Source organism: Crotalus tigris, unplaced genomic scaffold (assembly GCF_016545835.1).
Source record: "Crotalus tigris isolate CLP2741 ecotype Arizona unplaced genomic scaffold, ASM1654583v1 scf7180000020065.321141, whole genome shotgun sequence".
In the NCBI taxonomy this organism is placed as follows: Eukaryota; Metazoa; Chordata; class Lepidosauria; order Squamata; family Viperidae; genus Crotalus; species Crotalus tigris.
This window is the reverse complement of record NW_024097843.1, coordinates 138605-164783: the sequence shown is the minus strand read 5'-3', so window position 1 is coordinate 164783 and position 26179 is coordinate 138605. Positions and strand designations below refer to the sequence as shown.

At 38.4% G+C, this 26179-nt stretch overlaps 2 protein-coding genes across 16 annotated transcripts in view; one reads left to right on the top strand and one right to left on the bottom strand.

The window, feature by feature from the left end:
- The window catches only part of PPEF1 (protein phosphatase with EF-hand domain 1), a 112114-nt gene that overhangs the window by 5130 nt on the left and 80805 nt on the right, over positions 1 to 26179 (bottom strand). For 3 of the 4 annotated variants that reach the window (XM_039365396.1, XM_039365395.1, XM_039365394.1), the window contains one exon: positions 24736 to 24896. In XM_039365396.1, the coding sequence (XP_039221330.1) occupies positions 24736 to 24896 (161 nt within the window). Of the gene's footprint in view, positions 1 to 23843; positions 24897 to 26179 lie in introns of those variants that run through there. The other variant, XM_039365398.1, reaches the window with a different exon arrangement.
- LOC120318111 (phosphorylase b kinase regulatory subunit alpha, liver isoform-like) overlaps positions 1 to 26179 on the top strand; it is a 175501-nt gene that overhangs the window by 99385 nt on the left and 49937 nt on the right. For 8 of the 12 annotated variants that reach the window (XM_039365391.1, XM_039365390.1, XM_039365389.1 and 5 more), the window contains one exon: positions 5473 to 7291. In XM_039365391.1, coding sequence (XP_039221325.1) covers positions 5473 to 5646 — 174 coding nt within the window. In that variant the 3' untranslated portion in view covers positions 5647 to 7291. Of the gene's footprint in view, positions 1 to 5472; positions 7292 to 8979; positions 9376 to 10758; positions 12545 to 26179 lie in introns of those variants that run through there. The other 4 variants (XR_005559414.1, XR_005559416.1, XR_005559413.1 and 1 more) reach the window with 3 other exon arrangements.

The following is a 26179-nucleotide window of genomic DNA, read 5'->3' as shown; positions in this document are numbered from 1 at the left end:
GGAATAATAGTGAATTATGAGGGGATACGTCATAGATTAACTACAGTTCTGAAGGCAAGAGATTTTTATCATTCTATTTTAAAGGCAAGATCATCTTCACCCCCACAAACAAGGATAATGGAAGAGCCTGTTATGGCAGGAGCCTCATCAATGATGGTTATGGAACAAGCTGTACAGAATTTTGAGATAAAAGAACAAAGGATGACACGAGCTTCCCATAAACGTAAAGAAAAAGAGCAGCAGCAGAAGAGTGGAGATAAATTGAAGGCATGGTTATTACAGAGCCTGTGGGAGGGGCAAGACCCAAAAGATCTTCGATAGTGAATCTGCAGGCCATGCTCCAGAGGCTCCAAGCCGGTGGAGATGGCCAGGCTCCTGACCTGGAATGTTAATGGCTTAAATGTGCCACAGAAACGAAGAAAGGTTTTCCATTATTTGAAACAACACAACAATGATTTGATATGTCTGCAAGAGACTCATATAACTTTAAAGGACTCCAAACTTTTGATGAATCCTCGTTTGGGTTCATATTTCATTGCTCCAGCTCCAGGGAAAAAAGGGGGAGTGGTAATTTACGTGAAGAAAAATTTTCCATCTAAATTAATTGAGACTGACTCTGAAGGAAGATATCTTTTTGTGGAATTATCATTACAAGGTAAAAAAATTCTTATTGTTGGATTATATGCTCCTAATCAGCAACAGAAACAATTTTATAAGTTTTTGCATGGGAAGATGTCCCAGTTGGATTATAAATCTGTAATCTTGATGGGTGACTGGAATGGGGTTCTAGATTCAACTATAGATAAAAGGAGCTCTTCTAAAACTTTTACCCAAACTAGGTTACCTAAAACTTTTTTTGATTTGAAAGAAGAATTGGAGCTTATTGATATTTGGCGAGAAACAAATACAAGTGATAGAGATTTCACTTTTTATTCGGATAGACATCAATCATTCTCAAGAATTGACTTTTTCTTGATTACTAGTGACCTTCTTTCTAGAGTGAGGAAGGTGAAAATTTTTCCCAGAACTTTGTCAGATCACAGTCCGGTGTGGATGGAATTACATTTGGAAGATGGGAATAGAAGACCCTGGAGATTGAATGAGAATTTGTTTACTCGGGAAGAGTTTGTACAAAAATGTAAAGAGCATTTAAAGGACTTTTTTGCTATAAACATGAATAAGGGAACATCGATGTCCATGGTTTGGGATGCCAGTAAGGCATATATGAGGGGAATTTTGATTCAATTGAATAAGGTTTTTAGGGAAAAGGGGTTAAAAAGACGTAGAGAAATAGAAGAAGAGATTAAATTAAAAGAACAAGAGTTTGTTCTTAATCCAACTGACAATAATTTAAAGGTATCTATAAAGATGCTTAAGGAACAATTTAATATGTTGATGGCAGATCAGGTGGCTACTAATCTGTCGTACATGAGACATAATACTTTCTGTAATGCGAATAAGCCTGGGAGGTGGTTGGCTTATCAGTTATGAAAGAAACAGAAAGCTAGAATTATAGAGAAAGTAAAATATAAAGGTACTGAGGTTTTTCAGCAAAATTTGATCCAAAAGAGTTTTTTAGATTTTTATACAAAATTATATTCAAGTGATAACATAAAGGGTGTGGATATAGACAAATACTTACAATCTGTGCATTTTCCTAAACTTTCAGAGGAACAACAAAATAGGATGAATAGATTAATTACTGTGGAGGAAATTGGTTTAGCTATTAAGCAGTTAAAGGTTGGAAAATCTCCGTGAACAGATGGATTGACTTCGAGGTATTATAAGACTTTATCTGAACAAATGATGGAGCCTCTAAAGGAACTTTTTAATAGTATTATGTTGGGTACACAAGTGCCTCCTTCTTGGAAAAGAGCCTTTATATCACTGATTCCAAAGGAAGATCAGGATCTTACAGAGCCTAAGAATTATAGGCCAATTTCATTATTAAATGTTGATTATAAGATTTTTACAAAAATTTTGGCAAACAGATTAATGCAGGTTATGAAGGACTTGATTCATAATGACCAAGCAGGATTTATAACAGGGCAATATATGAAATATAATATTAGACAAATTATAAATTTAATTGAATACTTGGATAAGAATAATCAGATTCCTGTGGCTTTTATCTTTTTGGATGCTGAAAAAGCCTTTGATCAATTAGATTGGAAATTTCTATTTTCATTGGTAGAGAAAATGAATTTTGGGGATAATTTTTTACATGCACTTAAAGCTATATATCAGCAACAATCCGCACAAATCGTTGTAAATGGGGGATTGACTGAGAATTTTAATATTGAAAAAGGGACAAGACAAGGATGCCCATTATCCCCATTGTTATTTGTTTTAACATTGGAAATTTTATTGATTCAGATTCGAGAATCAAAGGTAGTTAAGGGCGTAAAGATAAGGAAGAATGAGTATAAATTGCGGGCTTTTGCGGATGATTTGGTCTTAATTTTGGAACAACTGAATCAAGCGATTGATTGTTTATTAGAACTTATAACACAGTATGGGAATGTCTCTGGTTTTAAAGTCAATAATTATAAGACTAAGATATTATCTAAGAATATGTTAGTTAAGGATAGGGAAAGTTTGGTCAAAGCCACAGGTTTTCAGATGGTAAAAAAGGTTAAATATTTGGGAGTATATTTAACCGCTTCAAATGGAAAATTGTATAAGAATAATTATGAACCATTATGGGGAAAAGTACAAAAGGACTTAAAAGACTGGAAAAAAACTGCAATTGTCATTGTTGGGGAGAATTTCAGCTGTAAAAATGAATGTTCTACCAAAGTTCCTTTTTTTGTTTCAGATGATACCTATTTTAAAAAAAGAGGCAAATTTGGATGAATGGCAAAGGGGTATCAACAATTTTATATGGGCCGGAAAGAAATCAAGGGTTAAGTTTAAGATTTTACAGGATGGTCGAGAAAGAGGAGGACTTAAGGCACCCAACTTGAAATTATATTATGATGCAGCCGCTTTAACTTGGTTAAGTGATTGGCTCAACTTAACAAATAAGGATATTCTGTTTTTGGAAGGTTGGGACTTAATATATGATTGGCATGCATATCTGATTTTCAATAAGAAAGTTGATCGGATTTTTAAATTACATATTTTGAGGAATGCCTTACTTCGTGTTTGGAAAAAGTATTATTACAGATTGAATTATAAAATACCTATCTGGGGGATTCCCAGACATGCAATTGAGGGAATTTCTAAGGGGACAAATTTCGATAAAATGTCGTATAAAGAATTGTTAATTTGGTCTGGTTCGAATTGGCATTTGAAATCCCTAGATGTATTAAGGCAAGAAAATACTCTACAGTCATGGTTTCAATACTTACAAATAGTGGATAGATGGACTGTAGATAAGAAAGAGGGAATAACATTAGAAGATAAACAATTGGTTATTCAGATTAAAAATCAGAGTCAGGCCCATATAAAAAGAATTTACAATGTTTTATTAGAGTTAGACTCGGAAACAGAATTGGTTAAAGACTGTATGATTAAATGGGCTCAAAATATACAGGAACCGATTTCATTGGATTTATGGGAGACAATTTGGACTAGAAATGTTAAATTTACACAAGCTCAAAATTTGAGAGAAAATTTTTATAAAATGTTTTATAGATGGCATTTAGATCCTAAAAAATTATCTTGTATGTATCCTAACATACAGCCCAAATGTTGGAGATGTGGCAATAAAGATGCGACATATTTTCATATTTGGTGGAATTGTAAAAAGGTAAAGGCATTTTGGATTATGATTTGGTGGAACATTCAAAAGATTTTTAGAAGGAAGATAAAGTTCACTCCTCAACTATTTTTATTGGGTATCTTTGTGGATTTAAATGATAAAGAAACTATTTTGATGTTGAATTTATTAACTGCCGCAAGGTTATTAATAGGTTTATATTGGAAGAAAGATTCTTTGCCTACTTTAGAAGAATGGGTATTTAAAGTATCTAGTTTTGCAGAGATGGCAAAAATTTCTGCCTATTTAAAGGATCATACACAAGAAAGATATATCACTGTATGGAGAAGATGGATAGATTATATTCAGAAAAAGTAGGGAACTAAAAAGTTTCACTTATTTTATGAATGAATATTATAGTAAATATTACAGAGAATTGTCTTATAGGCTATTGGAGTTAAAGGTTAAGTATGATATTTTTTTTCCTTTTTTTATTATTATTTTTTCTTTTCTTTTTCTTTTCTTTTTTCTTATTATTATAAATCCTTTTAATTATTAACCCTGTATTCTGCTCTGGGAAGTGAAAGGAGGGGGGTTGGGGGTGGGAGGGAGGAAATGTGGGGGGGTAAGTGTAATGTAGATAATGGTTGCTTATAGGGGTGGGGCCTGGGCACTCCCCTTATGCTGCGTTCGTGGGTTTGATAGGGATGAGAGGTGGGCAAGTGTAGAGAGGAAGTAGGGTAGTGAGAGGAGAAGGGGAGGGGAAGAGAGTAGGATGGGAGGTGAGAAAGAGGAGGGAAGTAGGGAATGTCTTAAGAGAGGGTGGACACGGCCTGGGGCGAGTGTGCAGGTCGTAATAATGTTTATTTTATCTTAAAATTGTATTGTATACTTTTTTTATAATGTTTATATGGAAAAAATAAAAAACTTTCATTAAAAAAAATTAGAATTAAAAATCACTGTTTTAAATACTGGGCAGTAGAATTGGCACTCCTTTATTACCACCATACAAACTCATGATCAGCTAATTACAAAAAAGGCAAAGCAGGGGTGGCCACTCCAGTCAACAACCTTGTATCTGCATAGTGCTGACCAATGAGGGTAAATATAGTTAAAGGAGGCCAGCTATCTTGGGTAGTGCAGGTACTTGTTATTTATTCCTTGCTACAGCCTTCCAGAACTCTGGTCACTAGTGGCTGAATCACAGGGAATAGGGGGAAAGGATATATTTTAATGACTGAAATGCAGAGAGACTCCTATGGGATTTAGGACTAGTGCTGCTCGTGGTAGTAGAGAAACAGGGGTCACATAATCCTTTTCTTTACTTTTCTCCTGGCTACCCACAATTAACACAGCCTGCAGGTACCACCGGCTGACAACATTTGTCTTAAGGTTAACTGGACTCTACTTACATTCTTGGTGTTTGCTGTATAATTTCCTATTGTAGCATTCTCTCTTGCTATTTTAAAGTGCATGACTCACCTTTGCCTTGCAGTGGCTGTCAGCACTTGAGCAAACTCATATTGACTTTGATTGACTCTCAATTGACAACGTACTATAGAATTGGAGGGAAAATATGACTGACCCTCATACAATAAATCTGCATGCATACAGGTCTCAGCAGCTCATTCAAGATTGAGGAGCAGCCCCTTTTGGAAATTAAAGCTGATGAACTCCTACTCTGAAAAACAATGCTTTAAGCTATTTGACCATTCAACTGAGGATTGTTTTATGTTTACATACCTGTTTCTCTTCACTTTTTTCCCCAGAAATCCCTCGGAGCAGCTGATGGCTTCTTGGAACAAGATGTAGGCACAGGTATCTGCTACTTTTTCTATGACAGTGCTCCAAGTGGTGCTTATGGAACCATGACTTATTTAACAAAAGCAGTAGCTAGTTATCTCCATGAATTTCTTCCAAGCACAGGCTGCTTGATGCAGTAAACTGTCCAAAATACAAGCATCCATTCTTAAAGGATTTTTCCTATAATCATAATTTTTTGAGGCCACAGTGGCTAGGACTTCTGGAAGTTGAGTCCCACTACATCAGGAGACTGCTGGGGAAGGCTGCCTGTAGCTCCTCCTGCTACCTCAACATTACCTGCATCGTTTTATTATTAACATAAAGCCTCAGTTTGGAAGCAAGACCAAAGGCACAATTCTGTGCAGATCTGCAGAGCATTGTCTGGATCATCTTGGACTCAGGTATCTGCAATTAATCATTGTCTTATTGGTGCAGGGGAAAAAAAGCTAAATTTAATTTCAAGGGAGAGAAGTAGCTTTATAGTATGCACATGTGCACACACAGAGACACATAGAAACCTGCTTCAAGTTTTGAATTTTGCATTGTTGGTTTAATTTAAGCATATCAATGTTAGATTCTAATTGTGATCAGCTCTTCATTGTCATAATAAAATGAGTCCTATTCATAATAAAATGAGTCCTAAAGCTAGCATGAATCTAAGCTGAAATTAATGGGGAAAATTCCATGGAGAGGAATGGCATAATGAGAAATGGGTACTTAAGAATTTGAGAATACTGAAGCAGTGAAGTCTAAAAGATAATGCAGTGAAAAAGGAAGCATTTCTAGCTAGCAAACCCATGGATAGAACATCTGCCCCAATCTGATCATTGGTTGAACAGCTAATGTATGCTTTAAGACAGGGGTCCCCAACCCCTAGTCCATGGACTGGTACTTGGCCGTGGCATACCAGCAACTGGGCTATACAAACAAGCAAAGCCCCATCTGCAGGATGCAGGCAGCACACAAAACCACACCCCTCCAGTCGGCGGAAAAACCTTAGGGCTGGACCCTTGGGCTAGTCGCTCTCTCTCTCAGCCTGGAAAGAAGACAATGGCAAACTACTTCTGACAATCCTGGAGACAGAGGGGGGCAGGGGGAGAGGGAGAGGGAGAGAGAGAAAGAGAGGGAAAGAGAGAGAGGGGAGGGAAGAGAGAGAAGCTTTCTGGGAGTGCTTGCTGATTCTGCTAATTGTTCACATATTGTAAACTGGGAGGACAACTAGTGATTGAAGTGCTCTGTTTTCAATTTTTTGTACGGAGGGAGATCTTAAAGATGATTTAAATTGTTCCTCAGATAGCGTACATGTATTTATAGAAAGATTTCAGATTAAGCATCAGAAAAATGTTTGCCACTTGGCAGGTAGTTTATAATATAAAAGTCAGAGTAGGAAATTGTTACAACATGGCAGGTCTTTTATACAGAAAAAAAAGTCCAGCAGCTAAGTTACTGCTTTATGTAATGTTTATTTAACTATTAAGTGTTGCAAAATAGGTTTGCCTGTTTCTGCTGTCCAAAACATTATTGGGATCAGTCATTTTTTCAGGTTCTTTGTACATTTCCCTCCATTGTGGGACTTTTAAAATTCCATATATAATAATAGCAAAGAAAAATGTCAGATGAACTAAGTTATAGCTGTTAAACATAGCAATTCATTGTTAGTAATGAGAAATTACTTGTAAGACTACCACTGTTAGCTAAAGTACTAGGAACATGTTAAAATAACTGCACTGTTAGTTTTGTATTTTTAAATAGAGTCTCATGTAATAAAGTTATATTTTAAAGTAAGCTGGCCTAAGCAGCATTTAGAATGCTATTCATAATACTGCTATTAATTCACCCCTAGCCCTTCTTTTCTCTAGACTGGCCATATGCAAATTCTGCAACCCTTCTCCATATATTTTTGCCTCTAGGCCCTTAATCATCTTAGTTGCTCTTCTTTGCACTTTTTCCAAAGTCTCAACATTTTTTGTAATGTGGTGACCAAAACTGGATGCAGTATTCCAGATGTGGTCTTGCTAAGGATTTATAAAGTGTTACGGGATTTTGATTCCTCTATGCCTCTGTTTATACAACCAAGGATGGTACTGGCTTTTATGGCGATTGCTGCACACTACTGGCTCATGTTTAAGTGATCATCCACTAGGATTCCAAGGTCCCTCTCACAGTTACTAATTGAGCCTGGTTTTGCCTAATCTGTACTTGTACCTTTGGTTTTTCCTGCCTAGGTGTAAAACCTTGCTTTTCTCCACATTAAATTTCATGTTGTTGGATAGAGCCTGTTGTTCAAGTCTGTCAAGATCTTTTTAGATCGTGAGCTTGTCTTCTGGGGTGTTGGTTATTCCTGCCAGCTTAGTGTCATCTGCAAATTTGATGAATTCTCCTTCTATTCCTTCATCTAAGTCATTTATGAAGATATTGAAGTGTGCTGGGCCTAAGAGGAAACCTTGTGATATCCCACTACTTACTTGCCTCCATGTAGATGTAATACCATTAAGGTATACTTGTTGAGAACAATCTGTCAGCCAGTTACAAATCCATCTGGTGGTGATGCTGTCTATCCCATATTTTTCTAGTTTACCAAGAAATAGATTGTGGACTACTTTTGTCAAATGCCTTGCTGAAATCTAAGTATATTATGTCCACAGTATTTTGCTTGTCTACTAATTTAGTCACTTTGTCAAAGAAAGAAATAAGATTGGTTTGGTATGATCTGTTTTTAACAAACCCATGCTGGTTACTAGTTATAACTTTATTTGTTTCTAGATGTTCACAGATCTGTTTTTGGGTTATTTTTTCTAGTATCTTCCCAAAGGGTGTTTGATCCAGAGGCAGAATACAGGGAGTTTGCAAATGCATCATTGTATATATACAACTGTAATTTGTTATAGAATTATATCCATGAAACTTAGTTGTGTGACAATTCAAAAATAAAATGACCCAGATAAATTGAAAAAAGGTATTTAATAATTAAGAGGAAAAGAATTATTGTAAATCTTGCCATGGGGAGATAAGATAAATTATTATATAAGGGTATACTTTATTAGAAAGGATATTGTTGTATATCTTAGATATTCACAAAATAGAATTATTTCTCTTGGATGTTTCAACTTAAATAAAGCTTATCTACCCACAAATGCTAAGAGTTTTCAAGTGAAACAATCTGTGCTTCAGAGTGTATTGGAAAAGAGATAAGAAAAACAATTGGTGTCATTTCCTAGTATCTATAACACTGAGGAATGAATGGACTTTGCTATCTGAAGGACAGATGATGGGGCAAAATGTACTGCTGATATATTTACCATGTGTGATAGAAGATCAAGAACTTAACTGGCCCTGTAAATTACAAGCATGGCTACACTATTTTGTTTCTGAGCATAGAAGTCACAGGGTACTAGTGGGGGGTTCCTCATTAGAGGAGATAATGATCACTTTCCTGTGCATGGTTTGTCTGCTGTGCTTGTCGTCCTGTCCAGGTAGCTCTTTGGTGTCTCTCATTCAAAAGATACATGAAACTGCAGGAAGATTCCTCAGCAAGCCAGACTTGGCTATTTGGAGGAGTAGTCTCTTTCTTGTAATATGATCATAAACAACCATTATTAACCAACCAAACTCAAATATTGCAAACCCAGACAAAAACAATAAACAAAATCAATTATCTCCAAGAAGCTATACAGTATGTCTAAACTGGAAGAAATTCTGGATTTCTGCTTAAAGAACTGAAGCTACTTTAATAACAAAAGCACGTTAATAGGTCATATTAGTGCTTATGAAAGGACTATGTGTCTTTATTTTGATTAATATATGTGTGATTTGACAGTGTATATTAAGTTATTTTGTTAATGGATTATGTAATAAAGGCTAAGATGAAATTTTGTGCTTTCAAATGTATGTATCTTAAGAGAACAGTCAATATTTATTTATTTATTTATTATATTTATATGGCTCCCCATTTAACGAAGCAGTTCTGGATGATGTACACCAATCAATAAAATAACAAATATAAAAAATAAACAAAAAATGAAAAGCACTATAAAAAAATATACAAACCATCCAGAGAAAGTAAAAAAGATCAACCACATTGGAGGCATCTAAAATGTCTTTGGTTCCCTGGGACCCCAGGGCCTGGTGACATAAACAGCTCTTGAGGGTTGTGCAAAATAAAAGGGATGGAGCTAACCTGAGGTTCAAAGGGAAGAATGTTCCATAGGGACAGCATCATGGCAGAGAAGGCCCACTTCCTGGGATCCACAAAATGTAGGTCCCTGCAATATGCCTTTTTTGCCAGACCTAATTGGGAAGAGGTGGTCCCTCATAATTCAGCCCCTTGCAATGAAGGGGCAGTTAAAACTAGCACTTTGAATTGGACCCAGAACAGACTGGCAACCAATGGACTTATAAAGTAGAGGTGTAATATGTGCTCTTCTGGGAGCAAACATAACAGTCTGTGGCACTGCATTCAGTGGAAGATTCTGGATACTCTTCAAGGGCAGCCCCATGTAAAACTCATTACAGTAATCCAATTGTAATGTGTTGAACAGACCATTTACAGCTAAACTCTACTACCTTAGGTTAACTATACAAGAGCATTCACAAGCAAGAATTAGCAGCATTTTATTATTCCCTACCATAAGAGAAACTTACATTTATTAAATGAGGGAAAATAATATCTTTACATACTGGAGGCACAAGCTTTTCATATTTTGAATATTTGATTGTTAAATATCATTAAATTGCATGTCTTGACATACTCCCACCTCTCAATATGAGATAATCCTGATACTAGCAAAATCAATCTCCTTGGCTCAAATTACAGCCAAGGAGCCATTGGCTTACTAATCTTTGTTCTTTAGTTTAAACTCACTAATGTCAAGGTTTCCATAGCATCAAATAATGGTACTACATTAGTTCAAATGTGCTGGCTGAATTGTAGGTAAGAGAGGAACTAATCACTGCTGCCTTCAAGTTTCAGTGGTAGGTCAATAGAAAAGTCAAATAAGGACATACCTTGCCAAGAGAGTGGTGCATACCATTAAAGCTGGCTGTGAATTGTCCTGGATAATGTTTCACAGCCTCACTTATATGAGAAAAAGAAAATACTCATTTTCTTGTGTAAAGAATTTGGGTACAGCATACATTTCTGCCTGGGAAAGCCAAGGGAAATCATCAAAACAATTAAAAAATGAAAATTAGAATATTTTGGGCGTGTGATGCGACACCCAGAAAAATACAGCATACTCCATTTAATCCTCCAGGGAAAGATTGAAAGCAAACGAGGTCCAGGCAGAAGAAGAACATCGTGGCTTCAAAATCTAAGGGACTGGTTTGGACAAAACTCAGAAGCACTCATGAAGCAGTTTGCTTTCCTCATACTATTATATAGGAATCTAACTTTAAAAATAAACAATGAGTATGTTAGGAGAAGTGAAGGCTGTTTTTCAAATTGAGTGTATTTATTCTCAAGCTATTTGAGAGCATGCAGCTATTCCACCATCATCATAGCAAGGATCTATCTATAATGAATTCGTATTTTTAGAATGCTGACAGTCAGTTCTTTTATTTCTAATCTGTTTTAGGCAACTGGTTTGTCTGGTTGTCAGACACCTGCATAGACTGAAAAATAAGTAAAGCTGTTCCACAAGAAATTACTACCATGTTTTTTCTGAAAATAAGACCTACCCCCAAAATAAGCCCTAGCTTGATTTCCGGGGGTGGATGTAATATAAGCCCTACCCCAAAAATAAGCCCTAGTTTTGGGGCAAGGTGCATGCCTAAAAATCTAGCTAGGGTGGGGGTGGGAGGTAGAGCTGCCCCATGTGCCCTGAACCTGCTTTCCTTACCGGTGTGACCATCACAGCCAGGCCTCCCATGCCCTGATGCCTGTCATGCTGCTGCCCAAGTTCTGTGGCTGCTTGTGACCACATGGCTCTTTGCGCTGACTGCACCGGTTCCTCCATTCATGGCAGGAGGCTGCACGGTGCTTCAGGGTGGTGTTGCTGCTCGTGGCAGGAGGCTGCACTGTGTTTCGGGCCAGTGCTGCCATTCGCAGCAGGAGCCACACAATGCTTCGGGCCGATGCCGCTGCTTGCAGCAGGAGGCCATGTGATTCATACCAGTGCTGCTACTCATGTTAGGCTGTGTAGCACTTTGTGTCCATGCTGCCACTCACATGCGTCAATGTGCTGCGTGACCTGCCATGAGCGGCAGCCCGACCCGAAGTGCTATGTGGCCTGCCGCAAGCGGAAGCACCGGCCCAATTGGCACCATGTGGCATGCAGCCACGAGCAGTGGCACTGCCCCAAAGCATTGCACAGCCCCTTGCTGTGAGCAGTGGCACCGGCCAGAAGCATTATGCAGCCTCCTGCCACGAGCAGCAGCACTGACCCAAAGCACCATGCAGCCTCCTGCCACGAGCAGCGGCTCTAACACTATGTGCCATGTGGTGTCTGGCCGCAAGCAGCAACAAGCAGCTGCTGAAGAAGTCAAGCAGCAGCACAACAGGCATCGGGATGGGAGGCCTGGCTGCAGCAGTCCTAAGATATCCCCCCCCCAAAATAAGACCTGGTGTCTCTTTTGGAAGAAAAAAAAAATATAAGACCGGGTCTTATTTTTGGGAAAACGCGGTAGCTGTAGACTTACTTGGAGCACGGTAAAACAGAAAGCATCTAAAAACTACATTGACACAATAAGCATGTTGGCAGGATCAACTGGCCAAAATTGGCCAGTTCATTTATCAGCTGAAATGGCTGTGGTTATGAAGAAGGACCTGCCTATACTACTTCTTTGAAATGATTGGGAAAAAATTGTCTTGATTTGAGCCAGAATAGTATTTTTTCATCAGACACTTAATTTCAAATGCAGCTCAACAAAGTTTTCCTATACAGTAGAAATGAATTTATTTTCCAGAGGTAATAGAACATTAAAATACATTCATATTTATTTTATCCTACATTTTAAAAGAAAAATATTGAATATGAAGCAAATGTTTGTCAGAGGCTTTTGTAATAGAAAAAGGAACAAGACAGGGATGCCCGTTGTCTCCGTTATTGTTTGTTTTAACACTGGAAATTTTGTTGATTAAAATTCGGGAGTCTCAAGAAATAAAAGGAATAGAAATTAATAAAAAAGAATATAAATTAAGAGCCTTTGCAGATGACTTGGTTGTTACTTTGTCTCAACCTGTTTCTTCGGTGGTGAAATTATTACAATTGATTCAACAATATGGACGTGTTTCTGGCTTTAAAATTAATAATAATAAGACCAAAATATTAGCTAAAAACATGACTAATGGTGATAAACAGGCTCTAGTTAACTTAACAGACTTTGAAATTGTTGATAAGGTAAAATATTTGGGGGTTACATTATCTGCTTCTAATGTAAAATTGTATAAAAATAATTATGAAAAGCTGTGGATGGAGGTACAGAAGGATTTAAAAAACTGGAATAATTTACAGTTATCCCTTATGGGCAGAATTGCAGTTATTAAAATGAATGTCCTGCCAAAGTTTATTTTTTTGTTTCAAATGTTACCTATTTTAAAGAACGAACGTAATTTAGATGAATGGCAAAAAGGTATTAATAAATTTGTTTGGGCAGGGAAAAAACCAAGGGTGAAACTTAAAATAATGCAAGATTTTCGTGAGAGAGGTGGACTCAAGGTACCAAATATGAAATTGTATTATGATGCTGTAGTATTGACATTGATTAGCGACTGGGTGAATTTAACAAATACAGAAATACTTCATTTGGAAGGCTGGGACCTACTTTTTGGATGGCATGCCTATTTAATATTTAATAAAAAAGTGGATTGGGTTTTTAAGTCTCATATTATAAGAAACTCTTTGCTAAGAGTGTGGAGAAAGTATTATAAAAGTGACTTCAAAATACCATTATGGGCTATACCTCGGCATGCCATAGAAGGTATAAGGAAAGGGGTAAATATGGACAAGGTCTCTTACGTACAGTTACTAAGATGGGATGGCCAAGACTGGCAGTTAAAATCTTTGGAAGAATTAACACATGAAAACTTAACTTATTCATGGTTCCAATATAGACAAATAGTGGATAGATGGAAGATGGATTGTAAAATGGGCTGGCTTAGAGAAGATGAAATTTTTTTAAAACAAGTAAGAGATCAAAGGCCAACCCATATTAAGAGAGTTTATGGGGTTTTAGTGGAATTAGATTCAGAACTTGAACTAGTTAAAGATTGTATGATTAAATGGGCACAGAATATTGGTGAAACGATTTCAATGGATACTTGGGAACTTATTTGGATAAGAAATGTTAAATTCACACAAGCGCAAAATTTAAGAGAGAATTTTTATAAGATGTTTTATAGATGGCACCTTGACCCAAAGAAAATGTCCATTATGTACCCTAATCTACAGCCGAAATGCTGGAGATGTGGATATTTGGATGCTACCTATTACCATATTTGGTGGACGTGTAAGCATATAAAAGCTTTTTGGATTAAGATATGGTGGAATATTCAAAGAATTTTTAAAAGGAGGGTAAAATTTACTCCGCAATTATTTTTACTAGGTATTGTTATTGACTGTGATGCTAAGGAGGTTATATTGATGTTAAATTTGATTACAGCCGCTAGGTTGTTAATAGGACAATATTGGAAGAAGGAATCTTTGCCTACTTTACAAGAATGGTTTCATAAAGTTTCGTATTTGGCAGAAATGGCAAAGATTTCGGCTTTCTTAAAGGAGCAATCTCAAGAAAAATTTTTTGCGGTATGGGAAAAATGGATAAATTTTATACAACAAAATCTGGATATGGAAAAATATTATTTAGCCTTTTTATAATTTGTAATGATTGTTTTTTCTTTCTTTCTTTCTTCTTTTTCTTTTTTATATATATACATTTTTTACCTATTATTATTCATATATTTTTTTTTCTTTTTTTTATATATATATATGCTTTATTTTTCGTCTACTTTCTTCTTTCTTCTTTCTCTCTCTCTCTTCCTTTTTTATTTTTTTTTTCTTTTTTAGTATATATTATTCATTTTAAAGTTTATGTTATGTATATTATTATTATATATATTATTACTGTGATTTTTATTATTATTATTAATTATTTTATAAATTGCAAATGTTATTTTTAAAATATTTGTTAAATAATCCTATATTCAGTTCTGGGAAGTCGGGGGGGGGGTGGGGTGGTTGGGGAGGGGGGGGTGGATTCTTATTTGTAAAACTTTTGAAAAATTTCAATAAAAAAAAAAAAAAAAGCAAATGTCTGAAATGCAAAAACCTATTGTAGGACAGACAAAGAATTTTATTCCTCTAGTTTTGGATAAGTGCTTTTTTACACTTGTTTTGCTACTATTTCAGCATTTCACTAAGTAATGTCGCAATATAACAACATCAAAGTGGAGATTAGTCCAGATATACCAAACTCCCTTGAAAAATCCAAGGGGGCAGTTGAAAGTGGTTTTCCATTCATGGTTTTATATCAAAGACAATATGTAATGAAAGAAACATGATAAACTATGTTAATGTAATTATCACTTTGTGGAAACATCTTCTCTAATGTACAAACAAACATTGCCTCATCTTAATATATATAGAAAAATATACTTTATTTTGCCTATGCCAGGATGAGAGGCCACTCCATTTCAGGTGGCCACGATGAAGTTTAAAGTTTCTGAGTGGCTCCCTATGATTAACCGTAGGGGTTCTGTAGCTAGTCTGGCTGGGATACCCTCTGCGATGGACCGTCAAGTTGGCAGAAGGAGATGGGGGTTCTTAATCTCCTTAACTGGACCCTATTTCTCAACCAGGGCTGGGCTGACCAGGCATCTGGGTGCAACCTGGGTCTAAAAGGGCAGTCAGGATTACTTTCTTTCTCAGCCTGGAATGTAACAGTTCTATGGGCATGGTCATCGGTGCAATCGGCCCACTTACCAATGGGTCAGGTCTCGGAATGCCGAGAATGCCAGGTCTCAGAACTCCTCTGTGTACTCTGCCATTGGTCAACACCCCGCCTCACAGTCTTGATTCGGTCCTGTGCCTTCCAATCAGCCAGACGGTCTTCGAACATCTCAGCGGCATGAAACAATTAAAGTTTCGGAGCCCTGGCGCATTGCAGTTGTGTGGGGTAACCATTCACCAAGCTGTGGTTCCTTCCAGGACTAGGATGACATCCCTGACTCCGGCCTCCTCACTGGGGAGGGTTCTCCCATACACTTGCATGTAGATGAACACATGGACCAGGAAGAAGCCCAGTTGCTGGGGGTCTCCATCAAATTTCACTGGAACCAGTTTTGGTTCCTCCGGTGGGGCTCTCCCTCTAGGGGCTGGTGAAATGTTCCCTCCTCCGGGGGCTGTAGGCTGCTGTGCCACCAGGGTGGCCATTATCATTTTTGTAGATTCAATTGGCCCCGCCGAGCTTCAGCAACTCCTGACTCACTCCCCCCGCACTTGGTTTCTTCCAGTTGATCCTTCCTTTTGCTCCTGCATCGCCTGGACTTTGTCTTTAGGTCCTGAAAGGCTTCCACCATATATTGCATGGTTTGCTTCAGGATCTAGTCCATTGACTCCTGCTCTCCTTTGGATTTGTCCCTGTCATCGGAGAGCAGCTCCATCTCCCACTTCCAGCCTTTCTTCCGGCTGCCTCGGGTGAATGTTACTTGCTGGACCTTTTCTTCCCACTCTCCTCTCTTCCCTACTCCAACCGACCATCTTGGCTTCATGGAGCTTTCTGCATTTACATTTCTTCCGTCTATCCGGAGGAGCTTTCTTCTAGGTGGGTCTCTCCCCAACACTCCGTCTCGTCTTGTTCTCTGCCATGGAAGGATATGATGTGCATGGTCCCCACGGTAAGGTGGTTGCCTATCTGGATTGACCTTTTTTTTGCAGAACTTGTTTAATGTAAAGTCCTGTCTCAACTATTCCTCCCAAGAAAGCAGAACTCTTGAAACAGGCATTGTTTCAGAAGGAACTTTTATTGAGAGATAGTGATAGCAAGGAAACAAAACAAGATCTAACAGTTTCCTGCACAAATTGCTATATTAAAACTTTTGTTTCACAAAACCCCAACTCAGAGCCCAACTGTCCAGTTCACATCCAGCCAATCCACATGTGCAAAGTTGTTATGGGAACTGGAGCTAATAAGGGATGGTTTCCAGACACTTCACCACATCTCACAAGGGATTGAAGATAAGGCAGATGGCCCCTGACACATTCCATTCCCCTTTTCACACCCAAAGAGATAGATCAAAGTTGAGGAAGAACAAAGTAGAGGAAGTACAGCCACAAGGCCCCCTCCCATCAGAGAAAATCCTCCCCCTCCTAGTAGAATGGGAGACCCCCAAAAAGAAGCATTGAAGGGGTTTCTGACAAACAGTCTGTTTTACCAATGTTTTCCTGGCCTTGAGCTTGCATAATCAGATTCAGTGGGCTACTGGATAATGATACTTCAAATTCACATGCATATTTCACAATGAAATAATCACATAAAAGCTAAATGCAGAAGAAATCTAGCCATAAAACCAGCTATAAAGCCTGTGAAAGTAAAGTTCATTCAATCTTTATGATCTAAGTTTTATATATATGGTTTATCATTATTACTTGTAATAATTTGCTATACAAAAACATGCTGTCTTTGGAAAGATACATAACTTAACCCTATGACGGTACATAACTTAACCCTATAACTGTTTTGTTTAATGGTTTGCCTCCAGAAGTTCTGTGAGCTCCATCACTGGAGGTTTTTAAGAAGAGATTGGACAGCCTTTTGTCTGACTAGAAGATACCCAATGTTCTTTCTTACTCTGTTATTCTGTAATTCTGTATAATAATAAAGTATATCAACCACTGACAGTATTTCCTCTGTCACTGCTAGAGAGATAATGTCATAAAATGTTTCAGCAGTGTTTGAAGTCAAAACTCAAGTGAGATCCAAAATGGCATTAATGCCTCTAGTATTCCTTTTTCACAGAGTAAGTATAGATATTATTTATTATGTTCTTCATTTTTCTATTTTGGAAATTAAAGTGGTGCTCAGATATCTACCCTCCAGATATTAATTACAAATTTGCTAGCTTAGTCAAGAAGGTACATCATATAACCTCAAGCCCCATGACGTGGGACTTAATATCAGGTATTTAGCTTCTTGAAGTTTTGCAAATTCCTCATATTGTATGACTATTCCTGAAGTTTGCTTTAAAAATTGATCAATTTCATATAAAGTATTAACAAGGAGATAGAAATTTATATTCCTTATGAATTTTTTTTTAAAAATTTCAATACCTAGATCCAACTGGATTAATTCATGAATTAAGTCTGAATCATCTTAGATCCTGGCATTTCCCAGGCTGCAATAGCTAGAGGGCACCTACACACCACAAATAGTGTTTTGAAAATGAATTACTTTTAAAAGGGGTTACAGAAATCCCAAAAGAAAATAAAGGATTGCAGGCTACATAAATTAGCATTTTTAATGAATTTGACTATCTTCAGAACTGAAGATGAAGAGTAACTACACATATCTAAATTATATTTTCACAATTGGTGTGTAGGGCAGAAATCTTATAGTCCTGCATTCCTAGTAACTAGGATTTATCCCCTGAAGATCTGAAAGTGATCCTTCTCCCATCCACATGCCTTCAGAAATTCCTCTCCTCCCTTCTCCTCTCCCATCGTCTCTCCTCTCTCCTTTATAGCAGGGTCCTGATTATCTATAGCAGGGCTTTTCAACTGGTGGTACCTGTAGCACCAGTGGTACTTTAGCACCTAGCAAGTGGTACATGACCCCTAGCCAAGTGTAACGGGGGGAGGGAACCAGCTAAAGTGGCGCCGCACCGACCTGGAGGAGATCAGCTGGAACTGCAGAGCTTGGCAGAAGCCCCAGGTTCGATGCACATGGCGACATAGTAATTGGAGCTTCCAGCGCACCCGGAAGAGAAAAGGAGGAGGAGGGTGGAGAGAAGAGAAAGTATAAAAGGGGCAGGTTTTGGCGGGAGAGGGAGAGAAAGAGCAAGAAGCAAAGAGGTTTTTCTTAGCAAAGCAGTGAGGAGAGACAGAGCGAGTGGCCTGTTTTCAGAGGAAGGGTGAGTGAGTGAGTGGCCTGTTTTTGGAGGAAGGATAAGTGAGTGAGCAGCGTGTTTTTGGGAAAAGGGTGAGTGAGCGGCATGTTTTCGGAAGGACGAGCAAGTGAGCGGTGTGTTTTGAGAAGAGTGAGTGAGCGAGCGGTGTGTTTTTGGGGGAAGGGCGAGCAAGCAAACTGGGCAGGAGCCCCAAGATCAGCATACACTTCTGCAGGGCTATGGGGGCTCGGCAGAAGCCCCAGTATTGACACACACAGCTACAGCTGATCAGCACTTCTGCTGAGTCCCAAAGAAGCGCCGATCAGTTGGAGCCCAGCACTGATGCTTGCACTTCTGCTGAGCCCTGACAGCCCTGCAGAAGCGTGGATCAGCTGTCATGGCTCAGCAGAAGTGCCAGGATCAGCGCAGGCAGGCAGGCAGGAAGGAAGGAAGGAGATGGGAATGAGAAGGAGGGGAGGAAGGAGATAGGAAAGAGAAGAAGGGAGGCAGGGTGGGAGGGAAAAAGGAGGAAGGAACCCTCCCCCCGCTAATCACAATGCTAATGCAGCCCTCAATGAAACTGAGTTTGACACCCCTGATATAAAAGGTTGTTAAGTGAATCTGGTTTCCCCATTGACTTTGCTTGTCAAAAGGTTGCAAAAGGGGATCACATGACCTTGAGACACTGCAGCCATCATAAATATGAATCAGTTGCCAAACAACCGAATGTAAATCACATGACCCTGGGAATGCTGAAACGGTCATAAATATGAACAATGGTCATAAGTAACTTTCTTCAGTGCTTTTGTAACTTCAAACAGTTACTAAGTGAACTGTTGTAAGTCAAGGATTACCTGTAGTTTATCACTTTTTCCTTTTTTGGGGGGTCATCAGGTTTTTGACACCTTGCTAGGCCACTGGTGGTACTCGGATATTGCCATATCCTAAAAGTGGTACAATGGGTGAAAAGGTTGAAAAGCCCTGCTTTCAAAGTCATTTCTTTCAGGAAGAATTGTAATAGTTTGGAAACAAAATACATTTTACTTGTGGTGCATGAAAACCACAGTCATTTTTAAAAACATAAAAGCAGCCAAGGAAGAACTGAACGTTTAAGGGAAGTAATTCCAGGAAGCCAGATTGAACAATGCATTGATTCTACCACTGAGTACAGTTAAAATGTCAAGATAATTGGTGAGTTCATCTGAATATCTTGCAGGGGCTGGAGAAACTCTTCAGTGAGGAACTGCTACCATGTCTATTTCTGTTTTCTTAATTCAGAAAAAAAAGACATACTAAAAGAGATGTACATGATATGGAAAAAGTGGGGAGGGAGACATCCAATTAAGAAATGTAGAAAAAGAAAAATATTATATAATTACAATTTATACAATTAATTGTATAAACATGATTGGTTGATGGATTTAAAAGGGAATTAACCAAAGTCATACAGGATCACTTATCACAGTGATGGCGAACCTTTTAGAGACCGAGTGCCCAAACTGCAACCCAAAACCCACTTATTTATCACCGGGTGCCAGGTGGGCATGGCCCACTGGGTAGGCGTGGCTGTGATGGTCATAGCAAATTGGTTGGGTGTGGCCAAAGTAGGCGTGGCCACCTCAATGTTGCTCATGGGGAGGGACGCCTATGGGGGGTGGGCAGGGTTGGGGGAGATCCAGGGGGTCTCTGGCAGGTGGAGTGGTCGGCAGGAGGCTTGTCCTGCGGGGTAAGGTGAGGCAGGGAGAGGGTGCCATTGCCATTGGGCAAGGCAAGGGCTGAGGTGGCTACTGCCTGACACCATCGGCCCCCGCACACAGAGGCCAGCAAACGCATGGGGGTTGACAGTGTCCCCTTGACCAGCGCACTCTGGGGTTCCACAGCCCATCACCAGCAATTCAAAGAAGCCACCTCTGAGCTGGATGGCCGTCCGACAGCTGAGGAGGTGATGCAGTAGGTCGTGCCCGGGAAAAGGAGAGCATGCGAGGCCAGGAGGGATGGGATGGGGGAGAGGGAAACCAGCCGTGCCGGGATGCATCCGGCCATGTGGGACTTCAGTAAGTTAGCAGGTGGCTGATTGAAGAGGGACAGTTGCCATTTCCGGCGCGCATGCCCACAGAGAGGGCTCTGAGTGCCCCCTTTGGCACCCGTGCCATAGGTTCACCACCACTAATAATAATAAAGTTGGAAGGGACCTTGGAGGTCATCTAGTCCAACTCGCTGCTCAGGCAGGAAACCTTATACCATTTCAGACAAATGGCTGTCCAGTCTCTTCTTAAAAACTTCCAGTGTTGGAGCATTTACCACTTCTGGAGGCAGGTTGTTCCACTGGTTAATTGTTCTAACTGTTAGGAAGTTTCTCCTTAGTTCTAGGTTGCTTTTCTCCTTGATTAGTTTCCATCCGTTGCTTCTTGTCCTGCCTTCAGGCACCTTGGAAAATAGCTTGACTCCCTCTTCTTTGTGGCAGCCCTTGAGATATTGGAACACTGCTATCATGTCCCCCCTCGTCCTTCTCTTCATTAAACTAGACATACCCAATTCCAGCAGCCTTTTCTTATATGCTTTAGCCTCCAGTCCCCTAATCATCTTTGTTGCTCTTCTCTGTACTCTTTCTAGAGTCTCAACATCTTTTTTACATCGTGGTGACCAAAACTGGATGCAGTATTCCAAGTGTGGCCTTACCAAGGCATTGTAAAGTAGTATTAATACTTCACGTGATCTTGAATCTATCCCTCTGTTAATGCAGCCTAGCACTGTGTTGGCTTTTTTGGCAGCTGCAGCACACTGCTGACTCATATTTAAGTGATTGTCCACTAGGACTCCGAGGTCCCTCTCACAGTTACTACTATTGAGCAAGGTACCCCCTATACTATATCTGTACATTTGGTTTTTCTTGCCTAAATGTAGAACCTTATTTTTTTCATCATTGAATTTCATTTTGTTAGATAGCGCCCAGTGTTCAAGTCTGTCCAGATCCTCCTGTATCCTAAGCCTGTCTTCTGGAGTGTTGGCTATTCCTGCCAGCTTGGTGTCATCTGCAAATTTGATGATTTCCCCATCTATCCCCTCATCCAAATCGTTGATGAAGATTTCGAAGAGCACTGGGCCCAGAACAGAGCCTTGGGGCACCCCACTACACATTTCCCTCCATTTAGATGTGGTTCCATTGAGGACCACACACTGAGTACGGCCGGTCAGCCAGCTATGGATCCATCTGGTGATGATGCTGTCTAACCCACATTTTTCTATCTTATCAAGTGATCTACTTTATCAAATGCCTTACTGAAGTCCAAGTAAATTATATCCACAGCATTCCTCTGATCCACTAATTTTGTCAGTTGGTCAAAGAATGCAATAAGATTTGTCTGGCATGATCTGTTTTTGACAAACCCATGTTGGCTTTTAGTAATGACTTTGTTTGCCTCTAGGTGTTCGCTGATTCATTGTTATTATCTTTTCCAGAATCTTCCCAGGTATTGAGGTCAGGCTGATAGGTCTGTAATTTCCTGGGTCCATTTTTTTCCTTTTTTGAAGATGGGAACTACATCAGTTCTTTTCCAGTCCTCTGGTAGTTCCCCAGTGCTCCAGGATCTTTGAAAAATATAGTTCAATGGTTCTGAGATCACATCAGCCAGTTCCTTGAGAACCTTGGGGTATAATCCATCTGGTCCTGGTGATTTGAACTTGTCTAGGCTGGACAGGTGCTCACTTACCGTTTTCTTGCCTATCTTAACTTGCGTTTCTATTCTGTTTTTTATGGCACTATTTTTGGTAGGTTGGTCTGTTTTTTCCCTTTGTGTAAAGACAGATGCAAAAAGCGAGTTAAATAGTTCTGCTTTCTCCCTGTTGCTTGTCACCTTCTTGCCACTTTCCCCCACTAATGGACCAATCATTTCCTACACTTTTTTCTTGTTTTTTACATGTTGAAAGAAGCTTTTTTTGTTATTTTTGACTTGGTTCATTTTGAGCCTTAGCTTTCCTCACTTCATTTTTGCAGGCTCTGGCTATTTGCTGATATTCTGCTTTAGTTATGTGCCCTTCTTTCCACTTTCTATACTTGTCCTTTTTATCTTTCAATTTATCAGAGAGTTCTTTATGCAGCCATGCTGGTTTCTTTTGAGAGCTGTTATTTTTCCTCTTTGTTGGTATTGTGCTAGACTGGGCTTTTATTATCTCACTTTTCAAAATTTCCCAAGCTTCTTGCATTGTTTTCCCCTTGAGGATTCTCATCCATGGAATCCTTCCCAAGTCCTCTCTACGTTTATTGAAATTAGCTCTCTTAAAGTCCAAGACTCTAGTTTGACTGTGTTCTATTGCTTGTGCTTCCATAATGTTGAATTCCATTATTGCATGATCACTTCCTCCCAAGGTTGTTGTGGCTTCAACACCTTCTATCATTTCATCTCTGTTCGTGAGAATGAGATCCAAAATGGCTAATCCCCTAGTTCCCTTCTCTACTTTTTGGGAAACAAAGTTGTCTGCTAGGTTTACAAGGTATCTGTTTGATCTTCCACTTAGAGCAGAGTTTGTCTCCCAGTTGATGTCAGGGTAGTTAAAGTCCCCCATTACTATTGTGATGTGCTTCCTACATACTTTAGTTAGCTGACTAGCAAAAAATTCATCTATTTCCTCTGTTTGGTTGGGTGGCCTGTAGTATACACTTATGCTAATGTCATTCCCCCCCTTTTTATATTGACTCAAATGCATTCAATACAGTTTTCATCACTGTTGTGCTCTATTTCTGTAGAGATGTAGTTATTTTTTACATATAGAGCAACTCCACCTCCTCTTTTATTTGATCTGTTTCTTTTAAATAATTTAAATCCCTCTAGCTGTGTGTTCCATTTGTGGGTTTCATCCCACCTTGTTTCCGTAATGGCAACAATATCATATCTGCCCTCATTAACCTGAATTTCTAGTTCACCCTGTTTGCTGTTCATATTCTGTGCATTGGTGTATAGACATTTGAGACCTTTATGACTGACCCTGTGTTTACTTTCTACGTAACCTGTGCCTGAGTTCCCCTATTGTCTTACTACCTATTTGGTTAGTGTACTTTGTATGGCACTCACTATTAGAAGCTTGATTTTGTTTGACAGCAAGGTTGATATTCTTGTCCACACGCACATCTATGTTACATGCATGATAGCCCTATAATTTTTAGATTGCCGGGGACAGGGATGTTCTGTATTAATTAACTCACTGTCCCCGCTATTTAGTTTAACTATTCCTCCAGAAAATCTGTGAATTTATAGCCGAGTAACTCAGTCCCTTTCTTTGATGGATGCAAACCATCTCTTTTGTACATTTTTTCATTGGACCAGCTACAGACATCATGACTAATATATCCAAACCCTTCCCCTTTACACCACTCCTTTAGCCACATATTGAATTGTGCTATACACTGGCCTTTTCCATCCACTGACCTATAATCCTCTATTACTTTTTGCCTGGGGGCCTCCTATTGGCACTATAGATATGATTAGATAGGCCTATAGTTGGATCCAGCTAGAATTATATGTTTGTAATTTCTGTCATGTCAAAACTAGTAAACAACAGTTATAGTAAAAAAATGTTTATACTTGTAGAATTAGTGATCTTTCACACCTCCTCTCATCTATATTCTGTAATTAAAATAAGTTCTAGCTATTTTATATCATATAATTGTTTCTCAATTTCACATATGATAAGAACACACACAACTGTATGAAGATGATACAATGTCAGTTTCACTGTTTATGACTCATCAGAGAAGATGTCCATGGGTCATATCTTTTGCTAAACATTACCTTAGCAGCATGAATAATGCATGTGCTAAGAATTATGGAAGTTGAAAACCAATACATATTGAAGACACCAGCTTAGGAAAAACAATAAATATGATCAACTTGTTAAGAAAAATCTGTTTATAAAGAAGAGTTTCAAAAGAATAAAATTAAAAATATTATTTAAATTATTCCTTAAGTCATCTTGACCAATCTGTATATTTTTGTTTCTCATTAATAAATTTGCCATGTTTTATAAAACATTAATATATAAAGAAGAAAGGTTTTTTCCAACTAGTTGGTTCTTCAATCTGATAACTGTAACAAAACATTAAGGCCACAAATCATTAATAACAAAATATGACAGAAAAAAACTGAGTCTAAAATCCAACTTCATTACTGATTGTACCAATTCTAAATTTATGTACCACATGGAAAGCCTCCAGAAATTCATTGAAGTCAATGCTACCGTCTTTATTAAAATCCATGGTGCGAACTAAACTGTCAATGGATTCATCACTCACATCATTCTTCACATGTGCATTAAAGAGTTTCCATGTTTGGCGGAATTCATCAGCAGAAATAAGGCCTAAGCGAAGGGAAATCTGGTGTTACAAAAACACTGCAAATTTGCATAAATAATTTAAATACGATATGTTACTTCTGTATGAGAATGAAATTAGAATTGGGGAGTCTGAAGAAAACAATGTAGAACTTCAAGCTATATCAGTTGTACATGTTACTATCTATGCCTGGTGTGGTTTCAAAAGCTGGTTATAAAAACTTTAAAAAGCATAGGACCTTCCTATCTAAATGCAGGCTAGGTTCATATGAATCTCTGTAATCTATGTGAATGACTAGAATCTCTTCTTTTAGAAATAAAATATGTCATAAAATAGAAAAGCTGAGGCTGAGAGGGAAGGTTGCACATGTAATAATAATATGGAATTCTTTACCCTAAAAAACATGGCTTGGTTTGGTTTTTGAAAATTACTGAAAAGTTTTTTTCTGTTATTTTATTAGATTGTAAGAGATTATTGTTCTACTAAGAATTTTGATTCATAACTTTGGGCAGTAAGTTCCAAGACTGGATGGATACAGAAAATTGATGTGACTCTCAGGGCAAAGATTCCATAGCTGCTGTTCAGAGAAGGTCCAGGATGTAAAGAGCCAATTCTGCAACATCTGTGCAGAATAGACTCCACAACATACTAACATGCCCTCCATTGGCACTGTTTGCTTATTATTCTATTTTTAAAAATTCAGTGGATTTTTTTAAACACCCAATAAATTATTTTCTGAATGCTGTGCTAATCAGTAGCACAATAAACAAAATAGTCATCAATCAAGGAAATTGCTATAAATGCAGGATAGGGACATAAGACACACAGAGTTTGTTTTGCATCAAGACACTGTTTTGCCATTGTCTTGGCTTGTTTGAGCATCATGTTTCATACTGTTGAAACCAAATCACTTTGGGGATTCAACTTGCAAAGAGGGAAAGGAGAAATGGAGGCATTTGGCAGGAAGATGTTAATGAGTTTTTCTCTAGAGTGTAGCATCACATGATCAAGAGACACTACTTTTTAGGAGAATTAGTGACTAGAAAAATCAACTAAAATTTGCCTCTATTTTTAGTTATGTATTGTGATTTAACTTCATTCATTAGGTGGAAATAACTGCTGCACATATCCCTGCAATCAATATTTGAATGCTTTTAATTTAAAAAAGCCGACTTAATGTATTTTAAGATAATTTAATAAATACAAGACCATCTTCCCCTAATTCATCCTACTATGGTATCTGTAACTCTCTTTTCTAGGCTTAGATACACTACTATGGCATTATTTTTGGAAAGCTAAAGTTTTAACA